Source organism: Cetorhinus maximus, chromosome 12 (assembly GCF_964194155.1).
Source record: "Cetorhinus maximus chromosome 12, sCetMax3.hap1.1, whole genome shotgun sequence".
In the NCBI taxonomy this organism is placed as follows: Eukaryota; Metazoa; Chordata; class Chondrichthyes; order Lamniformes; family Cetorhinidae; genus Cetorhinus; species Cetorhinus maximus.
Genome location: NC_135890.1, coordinates 23,344,308 through 23,362,378, shown reverse-complemented (window position 1 = coordinate 23,362,378; position 18,071 = coordinate 23,344,308). Strand labels below are relative to the sequence as shown.

General features: G+C 45.8%; 1 protein-coding gene across 1 annotated transcript in view; it reads right to left on the bottom strand.

Annotated features, from left to right (window-relative positions):
- Positions 1-3,715: 3,715 nt before the first annotated feature.
- Positions 3,716-18,071, bottom strand: part of kcp (kielin cysteine rich BMP regulator) — a 129,591-nt gene continuing 115,235 nt past the window's right edge. The window contains exons 51-55 of the mRNA XM_078552899.1: positions 17,611-17,722; positions 17,121-17,222; positions 9,170-9,334; positions 7,089-7,389; positions 3,716-5,414 (exon numbers count right to left, since the gene is read on the bottom strand). Of these exons, the coding sequence (XP_078409025.1) occupies positions 5,197-5,414; positions 7,089-7,389; positions 9,170-9,334; positions 17,121-17,222; positions 17,611-17,722 (898 nt within the window). The 3' untranslated portion in view covers positions 3,716-5,196. The remainder of the gene's footprint in view (positions 5,415-7,088; positions 7,390-9,169; positions 9,335-17,120; positions 17,223-17,610; positions 17,723-18,071) is intronic.

Sequence of the window (18,071 nt, the reverse complement as noted above, 5' to 3'; positions counted from 1 at the left end):
TTAAATTACTTAATAAATCTGGAATAAATTGCTAGTCTCATTAATGATCATGAAACCATCGGATTATTATAAAAAACAATCTGGTTCACTAACGTCCTTTAGGAGGAGGAAATCTGCTCTTACCCAGCCTGCCCTACATGGGATTCCAGACCCACAGTGATGTGGGTGACTCTTAACTGCCCTCTGAAATGGCCTAGCAAACCGCTCAGTTGTATCAAACTGCTGCAGAAAAAAGCATTGTGGGCGTACCTATACCAGATGGACCGCAGCGGTTCAAGAAGGTGGCTCACCACCATCTTCTCAAGGACAATTAGGGATGAGCAATAAATGCTGCCCTTATTAGCAACACTCACCCCCCCAAGAACAAATTTAAAAAAATGATCTTTACAGGTCAGAGCTCTTTACAAAAATATTCTCGGTCTGAAAATGCTTTACTAAAACTTTTTAAAAGTCCTGCCTGTTATCAGTTCTGCATTCTTGTCTCAACAGACAGAGGATCATGTTTACCTGCCTAGCTGATATATTCTTGTTGATGGTCCTATTTTTCAACTTTGTGGTGCCTGAGATAATCCATTTTCCAGTGAGCTTGGACTGGGAGGCTGGGGTTCGGAAGCCTTCTTGACAGCATTAGTTCTAAGTTAGAAAACTTGCTTTAAGAGGAGGACCACGTGAAGATTCCTGTCTCCCTCGGCCTTGAACTGTAACTGCAACCCCAACCATGCGAAATATATACTTGCCTGGTGTCACTGGTGGAGTTGGTGAATGAAGCAGGTTTCTGGCGATATTCTTTATTGACTAACATAGAAAACTAACAAAAACCTCCTAAAACAGGATAAGATATACTTTTGCTAGGTCACCAAATATCTTCTAACAGCACTGCTATAAACCCATTAATGTTCTTCAGTTGGACTGTAAATAAAAAGGCAGAGCTGATTTGACCTGACTTTACAGCCAGAATTTAAAATGATCCTGAAGCTCCAACTGGATTATGGATAATCACACAAGTTGGCATGTTATTATTCTATGGGCAGGGTTTCCGGGTCGTCAGGTGGGCACGGCAGGCAGGCCCAGGGAACAGTCCACCACCCGCAATCGGCCCCCGACCATGATTTCATGCTGGCTGGTCAATTAACAGCCAGCCAGTCTCAGTGAAAGGCGTGCTGAGAAGCTCAGCGCTGCTGGGGTGGGGGCGGGAGAAGTGCGAGTGCAAAAGGCTGCACATGCGCGGGGGAGCGAGCACTGAAAGCTCCCTGAAAGCCTCAGGGAACTGAAGAATCGTAAAAACAAAAATAAAGATTTTGAAAACGTGAAAAAACGGTCCCAACGTAGGAACTACTGACATGAACATAAATGTCATAAAAATTATGCCAAAACATTAAAAAAAAAATTAATGTTGGAAACCTCATCCCGCCCGTGGATGAGGTTTGCTAAAAAATCCAAAGGACACCTGGCCGATTCGCCCACTTGCCAACTGTAAGCTTGGACAGGCAGCTAAAAAGAGCTTCTAACGAATTGCTTAATGGCCTTAATAGGCCTCTTAATTGTCAGTGGGCACGCTGCCGATTCTCTTGCGCGCACACAAACCAAAATATTGTGCGAGTGCACGGTGACATCGGGACGCTCACCTGACATCATCGCACTCTATTTTACGCCTGATCGGGTTGGGCGCGCGCCTGCCTACGGGATGTAGTCCCTGCCCTATAACCTACCACCAGCCCTCCATTACTCTCTAACACATTCACAACCCTCAAATAATCTGTATAACTCACCGTCCCAGCCCTCTAATGTGTGTGTGTGTGTGTGTGTGAAACACAAAGGGCATTAGGACCCAGGGAAAGAAAACCAGCTGACCAGGCAGTCTTCCTGAGCAAGGTGCAAACACCCAGGGATATTGTCCACCACTGTTATTGCAATAAGCTCCTGGATTGGAATTGGATGCTTTCGGTGGTTTCTTCTTACCTGAATGGAGGTGACAAGACTCATGACTGTGCAGAGGAAGGGGGTCGTGGATTTGGAGAATGGAGAGGTGAAATCTGAAATAAAAACAGCATGAAATACTCCGACCTAGCGCATTGGTGGGAGGGAGAAACAGGGTTGGGGGCCTTGATTTTTAAACTAACCTGGGATCGGGGTTAGAGGCGGGCAGGTGTGCAATTTGATGCCACCGGCTTCCGGGCTGAGATGCTGCTACTTCCTGACGGGCAGCCTATTGAGACCAATTATTGATAATTAAGGGGCCTATTAAGGCCCCTACCCATGTTCACTGGGATTTTCAGTTGGCAATGTGGGCAACCCGTGTTGGCCTAGACCATGACTAGGCCAATGTGGTGGGCTCAGGGCAGGAAGTCATGGGGTTTGGGGGGCGGTGGTGGGGGTGTGGATGGCTAGCGATGGAGGGAGCCCCCCCACCCACAGGCTGTCCCCTGGGGGGTTTGCTGCTCCAGGATCATGGCCCAGTAGCTATGTCTTTTTAAAAAGATGAGAAAAACTTACCTGGCCTTCTCTCTTTTCAGATGGGTAGTTCCCATCTCGATGTCAGTGGGGCTGCCTATCACAATGTGGGAGGTCTTGGCCCTCCAGCATCAGGAGCCTGCCCATTGTCCTTGAGTGGATGACAAGCCTGCTCCCTGGCCTTTAATTAGCTGCAGCTTTGGAAATCCCAGTTGGCATACCTAAAGCATGCCTTGTGGGGTTAGGACCTGGAACCAATCCCCACTTCTGGATCCCGGCCCCTAATTAAAAACTCAGCCCAATGTTTCGGGTCTATGACCTTTCACCAGAACTGGAAAAAGTTAGACATGTAATTGGTTTTGAGCAAGTGAGTTGGGGGGGGCGCGGGGGGAGGAAGAGAGAACAAATGGGAAGATCTATGATAAGGTGGAGGGCAGGAAAGTTTAAATGACAAAAGGTTCCATGGTGCAAAGCCAAAGGGAGTGGTAATGGAACAAATAAAGGCACAAAAGGTGTGGCTAGAGGAGGTGTGAATGGCAGGATCCTTAACAGCCATCTAAAAACAAAGGAAATAAGAGATACACAAGGAAAAAGAGAAAAACAAAAGCCAGCGAAGAAAAGCTAAAAATAAAACGGGGCAGAAATGGGGACTTGAAGTCCTATTGTTTAATGGGCCACGATTGCAGAGTTTTGTTTTACAGCGTTCCCTGCTGACGGCTGCTGAGAGCAGGAAAGTAGGAGTTGCTTTTGCCAGGTTACCTGAGGTTGGTGGCAGGGGGAGGAAGCAGGACACAGTAACCTACGGAAGGTGTGTTTTAAGAGCGCCTGCTGCAGAATCCTGAGATTTCAAGCTTTACCACAAAATCTTAATTTTACTTCGAAATCCCGTCTCTCATGATAAATTCCTGAGATTTAGCATGTCCGAAAGAGACAATGAACATCTCCTGTGGTTAAGTGCTGATGTTGGGTGGAGACAAGATCAGCTGAGATATTCCTTCAACTCCCGGTCTAGACTCTCACATGAAGAATGAGGGCCTGATGTGCAGCATGCTTGACCAGGCATAGCCTGTGGGGTTTAGCGTGAATAATTGTAGGGGGAAAATTTTAGTAAGAACATTTGTGCTGTTTTGGGAATGGTTTCTTTGTAATCCTGTACAAAGAGGGGTCTTCCAGGTAAAACTCTGGACAGCTCAAGGGCACATTGAGAGGTCAGTCCCTGTTCAGCGATGGATACACAAACTGAGAGACAATATCAGCAAACAAATGACTAAAAAATGTGGTTTTATTGCAGAGTGTACACTAGGTATTAACATTCCTCAGTGATTATGTGAGTAAAGAATAACTTTAAATAAATTTTGCATCTTAAAATCTGAACTCCAGATCGCAGGAGACACTCTCTCCATGATGGTAGAACACGGACGTACCTTTCCAATGTAGGTGAACTACTGCATTTAGTAATGGACAGACCCTGTGTTAAGATACTCAATCAACTGATAAACTACATCCGTCTACCTGCTCAGGGATATCACATGCCATTAATAGTGTCAGATGTGGCTCAGTGGTAGCAGTCTTGCCTGAGTCAGAAGCCCTGGGTTCAAGCACCACTCCAGGCTGACACTCCCAGGGAAGTACCGAGGGAGTACTGCACTGTCGAGGACGCCGTTTTTCAGTTGCGACATTAAACTGAGGCCTCATCTGTCTGTCCAAGTTTATGTAATAGTTTCCACAATATTATTTGAAGAAAAATAGGGGACTTATTCTTCCCTTTCTCTCAGTATCCATCCTTCTCAATTTCCCTCCACGGGCCTTGTCCATATGATTTCAGGTGCTTCTCTCTTTTAAGTAAGAACTTGAGCTGGGAGTATTCCAGCATTTCTTGAGGAAGCTAAAATCCTCTAAAACCACAGGGCCCACAGAATTAACAGGGAACTTTCACTATTGCTATGAATGTTGGGATCATGCCCCCTCCATAGCAATCTTTCATTCTGTCATGTTCTATAGCAAAAGAAAGGGAATTGGTGGAATCAACAATTTATGAACAGGGATATGGTGAGTGAGGGAGACAATGGGATTAGTTTGGAATTGATACAGGGCTATGGGGAGCTTTACTATGTGTGTTCAACTCATGCTGTTCCTGCTCTGGGATGTTTGACGAGACAGCGTAGAGAGGTTTACTCTGTATCCAACCCATGCTGCCCCTGCCCTAGTAGTGCTTGATGCGACAATGTAGGGAGAGTATTACTCTGTATCTAACCTGTGCTGGATATGTCTGGGCTGATTAAAAATGTGACCAAGTTCAGGAATGTTGAGGTTTCCATTCTCAACTTTTATAGGAAAACTGAATCTCTTAGACTGTCCCTAATTGGATATTGCCACAGGATTGTGATCCCCAATCTTAAAAATTGCAAAAAATATTGAAAATCTAATTTACATAATAGTGAACAAAAATGAGAGTCTTGATGCTCAGAAACGGTGACTTGAATGAAGGTAGAAAATGAACAGAAGCGCTCCAGATGACAGATACAATCACCAGATGAACAGAGAGTCGCATCGCTCTTCACGAATCCATATATTTGAAGAGTTACATTCTCTCTGCTTTTAGCTGGTTTTAGGCCGTTACAGGATGTGTGCTTGGCCTGTCCCTTTCTGCTTTTCCTCCTATTCACCTTTATACAGTAAAACACTGACTACAAGTGTACTAGCAGTGTTTGACACTGTGCGTGTGTCTGTCTGTGCCTGTATGAATCACAGGTTCCCGTAGATGATTTTGGGACAGGTCTCTGGTGCTATACAGTGAGACTCATGTTCCACTAGGCCGGCTGGACATTGACAGCCTGGGACACAAGGCTTGAAGCAGTGAGCGTCAATCACTCCCAGGGGAACATCTTTGTTAAAACAGGTCTTTGGACATGGAGGGCCGCATTCATCAAACACGTAACCACGATCAGAAGGGCAACCAACCGCTGGAGGGAGAGAGCACAGTCCGATTAGCACACTTATTAGTTTTGTACCTTTAATACACCAATACTGCTGATAGATGTTCGTATTCCTTCATCATTGAAATTCCCTATACTATTTGTATCCCTCCCACTGCAGGTAACTCACAAAGTAACTGGTCGTTCTGTTACGCTGAACTGCTTTCCCCACTTTCTGCTTCTGTCATTTTCACATGGTTCAACCCTGCCACCCGGCTGCACCCTGCCACCCGGCCACACCCTGCCACCCGGCCGCACCCTGCCACCCGGCCGCACCCTGCCACCCGGCCGCACCCTGCCACCCAGCCAAACTCAAGTCAAGGATGGTGAGTAACTTGGAGGGGAACTTCCAGGTAGTGATGTTCCCATGTGTCTGCTGCCCTTGTCCTTCCAGATGCTGGTGGTCGTGGGTTTGGAAGGTGCTGTCTAAGGAGCCTTGGTGAGATTCTGTAGTGCATCTTGTAGATGGTACACAATGCTGCTACTGTGCGTCGGTGGTGGAGAGAGTGAATGTTTGTGGATGTGGTGCCCAACAAATGGGCTGTTTTGTCTTGGATGGTGTTCAGCTTCTTGAGTGTCGTTGGAGCTGCACTCATCCAGGCAAGTGGGGAGTATTCCATCACACTCCTGACTTGTGCCTTGTAGATGGTGGACAGGCTTTGGGGAGTCAGGAGGTGAGTTACTTGTTGCAGGATTCCTAGCCTCTGACCGGCTCTTGTAGCCACAGTATTTATATGGCTGGTCCAGTTCAGTTCTGGTCAATGGTAACCTCAAGATGTTGATGGTGGGGGTACCAGCGATGGTAATGCCATTGAATGTCAAGGGGTGATGGTTAGATTCTCTTTTGTTGGAGATGGTCACTGCCTGGCACTTGTGTGATGCCACTTGTTAGCTCAAGCCTAGATATTTCCAGGTCTTGCTGCATTTGGACATGGACTGCTTCAGTATCTGAGGAGTCATGAATGGTGCTGAACATTGTGCAATCATCAGCGAACATCCCCACTTCTGACCTTCTGATGGAAGGAAGGTCATTGATGAAGCAGCTGAAGATGGTTGGGCCGAGGACACTACCCTGAGGAACTCCTGCAGTGATGTCCTGGAGCTGAGCTGAACTCTGTCACACATCTGTGTCCTGCCACACAGCCCCTTCACATGGTTCAACATCCCCCCATCCCCCACCGACTGCCTCCAAAACTGTCTCAGACTCGAAGACTCGAAGACCTGCTCTGAAGAAGGGTCATACGGACTCGGAATGTTAATTCTGTTTCTCTCTCCACAGATGCTGCTAGACCTGCTGAGTTTTTCCAGCATTTTCTGTTTCTGTCTCAGACTCGACTGAGTGTCAGGTTTAACATGGTCAGAAACTGACCTTTCACCCTATGACCTGCAGCCGAATCCAGCCCCAATCAGAGGTGATGAAGTTTTGTGAACTGAGCTTGCTCATCTCAGGCCAGTTACTGATGGGTATTGGCCCAGAGAACAGGAACTACCTGTTCAGTGTGGAATGAGCAGTCATTCAGAGAGAACACACAATCCATGGTCACCCAACTTGAATTCCTGTTCCACCATGAATTAGTTCAATGCGATGGGGGTTTAAAAGGAGAGGTGTCTGTGGAGAAGGATGTGGGCCCCTGGATTCAAAGTAGACAAATATGAACATACCACAGAGTGTTGGTGATCGCCAGTGTAGGACAAGCGCAGCCTCTCGACACTGAGATGCGTAAGCCTCCAGAGCATCGCACAAGCAGTCATCGATATTTGAACCGCAGGCACACAGGTCATACACACAGGAACCAAAGAACATCTCGGGTGGCACCACTGCATGACAGCGCTCAAAGACCTTGGACTTCAGGATCTTGCACTTGGCATTAGCCTCTTTGCGAGCTCGGTAACCCGCCCGTTTACAGGGGTTGATATCTTCTCCGTCTGCACAGTGCGGCCTGCTCTCGTTCTCACTGCGCACCTGGGGAGGGTTACACACAATTAAGGATACTGTCAATCAAGGGCACACACAGTCCACCAGCATCAGAAACAGATTCCCAGGTTAGTGCTGTGCTGGAATGCAGGGTACAAGGAGTGGAATTTAAATGGAGAAGGGCCGGTGTGGGTGAAGTGTGGGGGTGGTGGGGCGGGGAAGTGGAGAGAAGGTAATTAGAGAGGTTCAGAGGTCCAGTCACAGGGAGGCATTCGATGTTGGCGCACAGCAATAAACAATGATCAAGAAAACAAATGGGACACTGGTCTTCATTACAAGATTTGAACTATCCAACTGTCAGTTTGAACTGTTGGTTACTGGGCATTGGGTAAGCCTCATTGGAACACTCCTAAAAGCTCAGAACACCTACTTATGAGCTTTACTCCGTACGCTGAGTTTGTCCCTGGGAGTGTTTGATGGGGACAGTGTGAAGGGAGCTTTACTATGTATCTAACCCGTGCTGTACCTGTCAAATATTTAAAACTGACTGATGCTTTTTAAAAGTTTGAAATATTATTTTCCCCCAAAAGCAGCCCCTTGCTTTACATAGGTACATCCCTTTAAATTTGGGCTGTTGGCCAGTTTTCCCCATTCCCTATTAGATTGGCTGTGAAAGCAGTGCTTGGGGCCAATATTGATTGTTGACATGAGTTCTCTCAGGGCCGTCAGGTGAATAATCTGCCATACTGCTGCCGTTTCCATTGCAGAATTCGCTGGTCTCTTGTGAGCCTGTCTGACACTTTCTCCACTTGCTAAGTTAAATAGTCACTGGCCATCCCATCAAATCTCTTACAGACATTCCTAACTGGAGCTCAATGGGTAACAGTCTTACTTCTGAGTCATAAGGTTGTGGGATCAAGTCCCACGCCAGAGTCTTGAGCACATAATCAAGTGTGACACTACAAGTGCAATCTGCAGGCGGTGCTGCACTGTTCACAGAATTGGTACGATGCAGAAGGAGGCCATTTGGCCCATTGTGTCTGGACTGGCTCTCCAAATGAGCATTATGCCTTCGTGCCTTTCTCCTGCCTTTTTCCCGTAACCCTGCACATTGTTTCTATTTAAAATAATCATCTAATACCTCTCGAATGCCTTGATTGAACCTGCCTCCACCACACTTCCAGGCAGTGCATTCCAGACCCGAGCCACTCGCTGTGTGAAGGCCAGTTGTATTCAGGTCCTGATAAATTGAGTGACTGTGTCAGATCTTGACATGGGTGTTTGTCATGACTTTCTCGCCTGGAACTCCTCCCCTTGTAACCCCTTTTGGAGGTGTCTTCCTTCAAATGAGACATTAAACTGAGGCCCCAGTTAGCTTTTCAGGTAGATGTAAGAATCCCAAAACACTATTTTGAATGAAGAACAGGGGGGTTCTTCCTGGTGCCTTGGTCGATATTTATTCCTCAACCAACATCACTCTGGTCATTATCACACTGGTGTTTGTCGGTTATTGTGAGTTTTCTATGTTGCAACAGCGAGCACATTAAGAGTGATACATTTTGGGACATCCTGACGTGGTGAAAGGTGCTATAGAAATACGCGTTCTTCCTGTGGTTTGGTTGAATGTGACCTTGCACTTGCCACGATAGCTTGTCCCCATCTAAAGAAAGCATAGAAAGCATTCTATCTTTGCCTACTTGCCCTATGAAGGTTATTCTGTTAGGGATGGCGAGCTAGTTGACACTCAGCACGCGTGATAGGTGTAAATTTGGTCGCTGTGATCTCACCCACACACCAGACTCCAATCAGACTTGTCCTCAGGACCCACCTTCCAGCTGTTACCAAACGTTGCTTCAGAGGTAACAATTTGCCCGCTGCGGATCCGCATGTCATCCTGGGGGTAGTTGTTGAAGTTCCCACACAGGCCACATGCCTGTCCTTTATACGTTCCAGGCAGACTCACTTCTAAGTGAGATTTCCCATTCCACAGGACCTGTAGTAAACAGATATTAGAGACTCGAGTGACTGACTCTTAAGAGGATCCACAACCCAGGGGAATGATGTTGTCACACAGGAACACAAGGCCCATAGAGGGGAAGACATCACGCCTTTGTCCTTATTGTATCAGCCATGGCTGAATGGGTAACACCCTCAACCAAGTTAGTAGGTTGTGGGTTAAAGGCCCATTCCAAGGATCTAGTGGGTCAGAACTGCCCTGTACTGTGGTTGGGCAGTACTGAGGGAGCACCGCATTGTCAGAGGGGCAGTACTGAGGGAGTTCTGCACTGTGGGAGGGGAAGTACAGAGGGAGCGTTGCACTGTGGGAGGGGCAATGTTAATGTTGCAAATGTTGTGACAATTGACTGCATGCTCCAATTGTGATCAAGAACAACTGATACTAATTGGGGAAGGGTTGGGGCACATTATATAAGAACCTGTGAGGAAGGGTCTGCACTTATGTTATACTGGGGTTTTGTGAATAAACCATTGCTGAAGACAGATTGGCTCCAGCTTTCTCCTTTACCAGATTCTTGCTTAGCAATATAACATGGTAGCAGAGGATTAACATCGGTCTGTGGATGGGCGTGGCGTGGCGGAGCTGAATAAGATTTCTTTTTCTCTCTTTTCGGACAAAAATAATGCTCCTGCGGTCTCGCGTGTGAAATGGCTGAGGCCCAATGCAAATTCTCCAACTTTGATTATCCACTGGTTCTTTTGGAATCTGAACTGTATGACCAGTGGAAAAATGAGGTGGAAATGTGGACTTGAGTTACCTCGTTATCCGACAGGAAGCAAGTTATGCCCTTGGTTTTGTCATTACCGGGAAATAATAAGATTAGAAATAAAGTATTTTCAGAGCTGGATGTGGGTATCTTGGATACTGAAGAGGGATTAGCTCCTAGATTTTGATTTATGGGTAGGATTTACAAGAAAGATGATCTGTTGAAAGCCTATGAAACATGGTCAACTTTTGATAAATTTAAGAAGACGGACACTCAGCCCATGGAGAATATATTGTGGACTTTGATAGGCTGTATACGAGATTGAAAAAATTTGACCCAGAGATCCCCGAGTCTGCCTGCAGTCAAGTTACTGGATTGTGCACAGATTTCACATATAGACCGACTTCTGGTACTGACGGGGGTTCAGTTTCATGAAGCAGATTGTCTTATAGACCGAATGGCTGCTGCCCTAAAAAAATTTTTTGGGAAAGTAGTCGTTTCCAGCTGCTATCAGGTCACAAACAGGCAGCTTTGCAGTGATGCAAAGAATGGAAGACTCCATGGTTGCTGAATTTTGAGACCGTCTGAATACGTAGATGTCAATACAGAGATGGAGTTGCTGACAGCACAAAGGAAACTATGTATGGAAAATGACAAAGCATTTGTATTCGGGAAAGCCGTGGATTTACAATTCACTCAATCAGGGCATTACTGCATACCATTGAGGAAACCAGATGTTTCTCATTGGGAAATTCAGGCAGTATTGTTGACTTCAGGGGATAAGAGTCTGGCTGACAGGCAAGTTATTTGGAAAATTACATTGACAACTCGCACATCCTTCTTTACAGAAATGAAAAGCTCTGCTGAGGGATGCTGAAGTAGTCGATAGGGAATATGAAACTCTTATTGAGCAAGTTACGTCTCAATGTGACATTTGTGTCAAATATCAGAGGACACCAACACATTCTGTTGTGAGTCTTCCACTAGCCTGAGAATTTAATGATGTAGTGGCTATGCACCTAATGGTATGGAACAAGCATCCCTTGTTGCACGTTGTGGATATCGCAACTAGATTCAGCCCATCTCTGGTGATAAATGGCAGGGACAAACATACCATCGCTCATGGACAAATCGATTGGTACTGGACTAGGAACACCAGCAAAAGTTTTGACGGATAATGGAGGAGAATTCGCAAATGATCCATTTTGGGACATGCGTGAGAATTTGAGCCCATTCAGCAATGGCTTATGTGAGAGGAATCACACAATAATTGACAAGATGTTACATCAGATATTGGCTGACCTCCGACTTGCACTGGCATGGGTGTTACATGCTTAACATTCTTTGAAAATAGTTGGGATGTGGGTGGTATAACCCACACCACTCAGTATATGGAAGGAATCTGAAGTTGCCTTCTGCACTCTCTGATGGTCCCCCTGCCCCAGAAGGAACTACCATTAGTTCTATTTTCTTTGCCCACTTGAATTCATTACATGCAGGCAGGAAAACTTTTATCAAGGCTGAAGTTTCAGAAAGAATTCGGAGAGCGTTGTGACATTGCATAAGACCATCTGAGGCAGGCTCTATTTCCAGTGATCTGCTTTATTACAAGAGAGGGGGGCATAGAGAATGGAAAGGTCAGGGAAAGTTATAGGACGTGAGAGGAAAACAGTGATTATCAAACATGGGAATCAAACAATAAAATACCATTCCTCACAGGTCATCTGACTGAATGATAAATCTCCGAGTACTGAAAATGTGACAGAGGATGACTAAGCTTCATGTGCATCGCATACACATTTATTTGTGGGGTAGGGCCAGAGGTGCAAGATATGATAGATCAGGGTTAGATGTCAGTAGCGAAACTGATTGTGATGAACAGGAAAGGGCTATTCTATCTAAGGCCAACTGCCCAAAATGGGTTCCCGGGTGATGTACCATCCAGAAGGATCGAATAACTGGAAGGATGCAACAATGGTGGGATGAGCAGGGAAGTCCACAGGAAAATTGGTTGAATGTCCAGGATGATGGACAAGGAATGAAGGCCACAGAGGGGGAGAATGGTGGGCGAGAATGGAAAATAAGAAAGTGTAGCTCCAGTTCCAGTAATGGATCTGGTGATGAGTCCCAATCGAGGAAATGTTCACTTACGGTGGAAAGGACCACAGATCGGGTATACAGGGGACCTAACAGTAGCAGCCTGGAAGGATCCTCAATAGGAGAGTAGTGGTCACAGTCTGACTAGACGAAACAATGGAATGGAGAATGCAGCACCATCATGACAAAATAATGGACTCAAGTCCTCATGACGGAGATGTTTTTGAAGCTGCCAACAAATTAGGGGATAAAGCCATACGGAAGGTTAAACAGAAAAAGAGTTAGAAAGTTGGAGGGAGTTTGACGTGACTTCAGAGGTTCCGGATAGGGGTCAGCCAGCATTATCACACAGATGGATCTGCACAGAATAGGTCCTACCGGATGGAACTTAAGACCAAAGCTAGGTTAGTGGCTTGGGGTTTTGAGGAATGCTTAATGCTTAGGAGATACAAGGGTCAGAGTGAACTCGCCCACACCAGGAAAGGTAATTTAAAACATTATCTTTTGGCCCTTTTAGTAATGTTTTCTTGGGAATGTAAGTCAATAGACATAAAAGCTGCATTTCTGCAGTGGAATCACCTCCAGAGGGAAGTGTTTCTCCAACCTCCTAAGGAGGTGCCAGATGTAGAAGGATAACACTGGAAGTTAAATAAGTGTGATAATGGTTTGAATGATGTTTCCAGAGTATGGTATTTTTCAGTTAGTTCCATTTTGTTAAAGTTGGGCTGTCTGCAGCTGAAAGCAGATCCTACCATGTTTTATTGGTGCCATGGCAGGAAGTTCCTGGGCACCTTTGTGATGCATCTTGATGACTTTTTATGGGCGGCAGTAGCGAGTTCGCTATATATGTTACTGACAGGATTAGAACAGGATTTAAGATTGGGAGTCAGGCCTCTGGGGCCTTTAAACATATTGGGTTGGAAATAAGGCAGTATGGGTCTGGTGTTACTTTGCATCATCAATCTTACTCAAAAAATGTTAACGTCATCACAGTCAATCGTGCCAGGTCCTCATAAAAAGATGCAGATGCTTCCAAAACTAAGCTAGAGCAGCTGCAAAGTCTAGTTGGACAACTGAATTGTCTGGGCACACAGACAAGGCCAGATGCAAGTTCTGATGTTTTAGAACGAAGAACTGTGATTGAAACATCCAAAGGTCAAGGGCATTTTATGGGCAAACAAAACAATAAAAAAATTAAAGATGGAGAAATGTGCACTGAACTTTCCATCCTTGGGTGACCCAGGAATATAAAGTTGATTATTTTTAGTAATGCCTCTCATGCAAACCCTTGTGATGGGTTTTCAAGCGCAGCAGATTTTGTAATATTTCTTATGGGAGAAAGTGGGAAATGTTGTCCCTTGGCTTGGGAAGCCAAGAAAATGAGGAGAATAGTAAAAAGTACTCTGGCTGCTCAAATTCTTGCACTTGTTGAGATAGTTGACATGGCATTCTTTTTCTCAAAGATACTAGGGAAAATTCTACATCAAGGAAATGTCAAAGAAACCATACCTATTGAATGTCATATAGACAATCGTTCCCTTTGGGATAACGTGCACTCCACAAAGTGCATGAATGAGAAGAGAATAAGAATTGATATTGTGAGTCTGAAACAACTGTTGGAGATAAAAGAAAATCGCCAAATTTAAATGGGTAGATACAAGCCTTCAATTGTCTGACTGTTTTACCAAAAGGAATGCTTCTAGTGAGAAGTTATTGGGAGTCTTAGAAGAAGGACGCCTCAAGCTGTATGTCTTGGGAGTGTAAGATTTATTTCTCTTCAGCTTTTTAAACCTTGTCTCGAAATACATACTTGTTTTATCCTTTTTAAGAAAGAATCTGTTGATGTTGCAAAATATCTGACAATTGAATGCGTGCTCTAGTTGTGATTAAGAGCAGTTGATACTAATTGGGGAGAGGTTAGGGCACATATATAAGAACCAGTTTCCACCTGTGTGGGGGAAAAACTGTGTGGAAGGTAAAACTCTTCTGCACTTATGTCACACCGGGTTTTGTGAATAAACTTACGTTGAAGACAGACTGGCTACAACTTCTTCCTTTACCAGATGCCTGCTCAGCAATATAATAGGCAGTACTAAGGGAGTGCCACACTGTGGGAGGCGCCGCACTGAGGGAGTGCCACACTGTGGGAGGTGCCGCACTGAGGGAGTGCCACACTGTGGGAGGCGCCACACTGAGGGAGTGCTGCACTGTGAGAGGGGCCTTACTGAGGAAGTGCCGCACTGTGGGAGGGGCCGTACTGACTGTAAAAGTTTCTATAGGTATGTGAAGAGAAAAAGATTGGTGAAGACAAATGTAGGTCCCTTACAGTCAGAAACAGGGGAATTTATAATGGGGAACAAAGAAATGGCTGACCAACTAAATACATACTTTGGTTCTGTCTTCACAAAGGAGGGCACTGATAACATACCAGAAATGTTGGGGAACACAGGGTTAAGTGAGAGGGAGGAACTGAAAGAAATCAGTATTAGTAGGGAAATGGTGTTGGGGAAATTGATGGTTGAAGGCCGATAAATCCCTGGGGGCTGATAATCTGCATCCCAGAGTACTTAAGAAAGTGGCCCTAGAAATAGTGGATGCATTGGTGGTCATCTTCCGAGATTCTATAGACTCTGGAACAGTTCCTATAGATTGGAGGGTAGCTAATGTAACCCCACTATTTAAAAAGGGAGGCAGAGAGAAAACAGGGAATTATAGACCAGTCAGCCTGATGCCAGTAGTGGGGAAAATTCTAGAGTCCATTATAAAAGATTTAATAGCTGAGCACGTGGAAAACAGTGGCAGAATCGGACAGAGTCAGCATGGATTTATGAAAGGGAAATCATGCTTGACAAATCTACTGGAATTTTTCGAGGATGTAACTAGTAGAGTTGATGAGGGGGAGCCAATGGATGTGGTTTATTTGGACTTTCAGAAGGCTTTCGACAAAGTCCCACATAAGAGATTGGCGTGTAAAATTAAAGCACATGAGATTGGGGGTAGCGTATTGAGATGGATAGAAAACTGGTTGGCAGACAGGAAACAGAGAGTAGGAATAAATGGGTCTTTTTCTGAATGGCAGGCAGTGATTAGTGGGGTACCGCAGGGATTGGTGCTGGGACTCCAGTTATTCACAATATATATTAATGATTTAGATGAGGGAATTAAATGTAATATCTCCAAATTTGCAGATGACACAAAGCTGAGTGGGAGGGTGAGCTGTGAGGAGGATGCAGAGATGCTTCAGTGTGATTTGGACAAGCTGAGTGAGTGGGCAAATGCATGGCAGATGCAGTATAATGTGGATAAATGTGAGGTTATCCATTTTGGTAGCAAAAACAGGAAGGCAGATTATTATCTGAATGGCTATAAATTGAGAGAGGGAAATGTGCAACGAGACCTGGGTGTCCTTGTACACCAGTCGCTGAAGGTAAGCATGCAGATGCAGCAGGCGGTAAAGAAGGCAAATGGTATGTTGGCCTTCATAGCCAGAGGATACAGGAACAGGGATGTCTTGCTGCAATTGTACAGGGCCTTGGTGAGACCACACCTGGAATATTGTGTGCAGTTTTGGTCTCCTTATCTGAGGAAGGATGTACTTGCTATAGAGGGAGTGCAGCGAAGGTTTACCCGACTGATTCCTGGGATGGCGGGACTGACATATGAGGAGAGATTGAGTTGATTAGGATTATATTCGTTGGAGTTCAGAAGAATGAGGGGGGATCTCATAGAAACTTATAAAATTCTAACAGGACTGGACAGGGTAGATGCAGGAAGGATGTTCCCGATGGTGGGGGAGTCCAGAACCAGGGTCACAGTCTGAGGATATGGGGTAGACCATTTAGGACTGGGATGAGGAGAAATTTCTTCACCCAGAGAGTCGTGAGCATGTGGAATTCATTACCACAGAAAGTAGTTGAGGAGTTAGATATAGCTCTTGGGGCGAAAGGGATCAAAGGGTATGTGGAGAAAGCAGGAGCAGGCTATTGAGTTGGATGATCAGCCATGATCATAATGAATGGTGGAGCAGGTTCGAAAGGCCGAATGGCCTACTCTTGCTCCTAGTTTCTATGTCGGAGGGGCCATACTGAGGGAGTGCCACGTTGTTGGAGGGGCCATACTGAGGGAGTGCCACACTGTTGGAGGGGCCATACTGAGGGATTGCTGCACAGAGCTGACTTCACAGATGGAATTAAAAGATCCCCTGGCATTTCTTTGAAGAGGAGGAGAGTTGTTCTCCATGATGTTCTGATTAATATTTCTCCTTAACCTACACCTCAAGCTGATGGCCATATCACATTGCTGTTTGTAGGAGCTTGCTGTATGTAGTTTGGTTGCTGCTTTTTCTACATTAGAACATTGGTTAGACTTAAAATCCTTCATTGGCTGCAATGCCTTGTGGGAAGGTTTGAGTTGTGAAAAGCACTGTTGAAGTTTTTCTTCATGGCAATTTTGAAGTGAAATCACCCAATGCTCCCTCATTGTCACATTACAGAGACGGACTGAGGCACAATATCCCATTCCTCACCCTAACCATTGCACCACAACTCTCAGTGAGAAGGCTATTCAGTCCTCAGCCAGTCTGGAGTGGGGGCAGGTACAGACTCAGCAAGCTACCATTTGGATTGGGACTGAGCTGCATTCATTTCCCTGCAGGGCATTTAGAGCCCGCAGAAAGGGGGTCTTCAGCTTCTCAGTCTGGGTTGATTCAGCCCAGGAACCCTCAACCACAAACTCCATCTCGCTTTCTGAACTTATCTCTAATTTTCCTTAGACATGTTGCTGTGTGCTCCATCCAGCTCCTGTTCTGGATGAGGGATAGCGGAAATCTCTCTTGCCAGCTGTCAGCTCACCTTCAGCATTCGTCAACCCCCCACCCCCGTAGCCCAGTGAAAATGGGTTTGGTTAAACTGCCTCTCCAAGTCCTGCAGCAGGCGGGAGGGGTGAATCTCTGGCCCTCACCTTCACACCAATGTTAGTGTTGAGCAAGATGCTATTGGTTCTCCTCTCGATGTAGACATACGGCTCCTTGAGAAAAGGCAGAGACACACTGTGATCGTCCACCTGCAAACAAAGAGACACTTCACGTCACACATCCAGTGAGCAGAGGACAAGGAACGAGGAGAGCTCAGTGTGGCGCGCCACTCTCAATCGACACTCATTCATACAGGCAGAGGGCTCCCGTGCTGTATCAGCAGCCTGGCAAACTTCTCACACCCATACAATTCAATGTAAAACGAGTTGGCCATGTGCACATGGCTCGGGATGTAACTGCTGGACCCCAGAGTTATGCAGACCACAGGGCCTGGGTTAAACCCAGCTCCATGCAGTAACACCCCACTCAATACCAGAATCTTTTATAGCACTCCCGCATACACTCCAAGCTCAGGATAAAGCTCTCTGTTATTAACCTTTCAGTTACTAAGCTCTGTGACAAACTCTGTTCGGTTACCATGACAACCCAGTCTTGGAGAAGTTGGACAATCAGATCTCCGATCAGCACCGTCACCTCTTTGGTCCATGACACTCCTCTCCGACCTCGGTTCTCGTTGGTCACATGGATGCTGTGAGAAAAGATAAAATGTTCAGAGAGGGGGAGAAAGAGACCAAGTGAGTGAGAGACTGAATCAGAGTCAGAAAGACCGAATGAGAGAGAAAGACTGAACAAGAATGAGAGAGCAAGAGAATGGCAAAGAGAAAACGACCGAATGAGAGAGACTGAATGAAAGAGGAGGGAGGGAGGGAGGGAGGAAGTGAGTGATTGGAGCAATGGAGCATACATGCGGTGGGGGGAGGGGGCGTTCAGAAAGCAGGCAAGAGAGAGATAGAGAGAATGTGTGAGGGATGGACAGAGAGAGAGAGAAACGATAAAGAGGATGACAGAGAGAGACAGATGGCAGTCAAGTCCCTGTA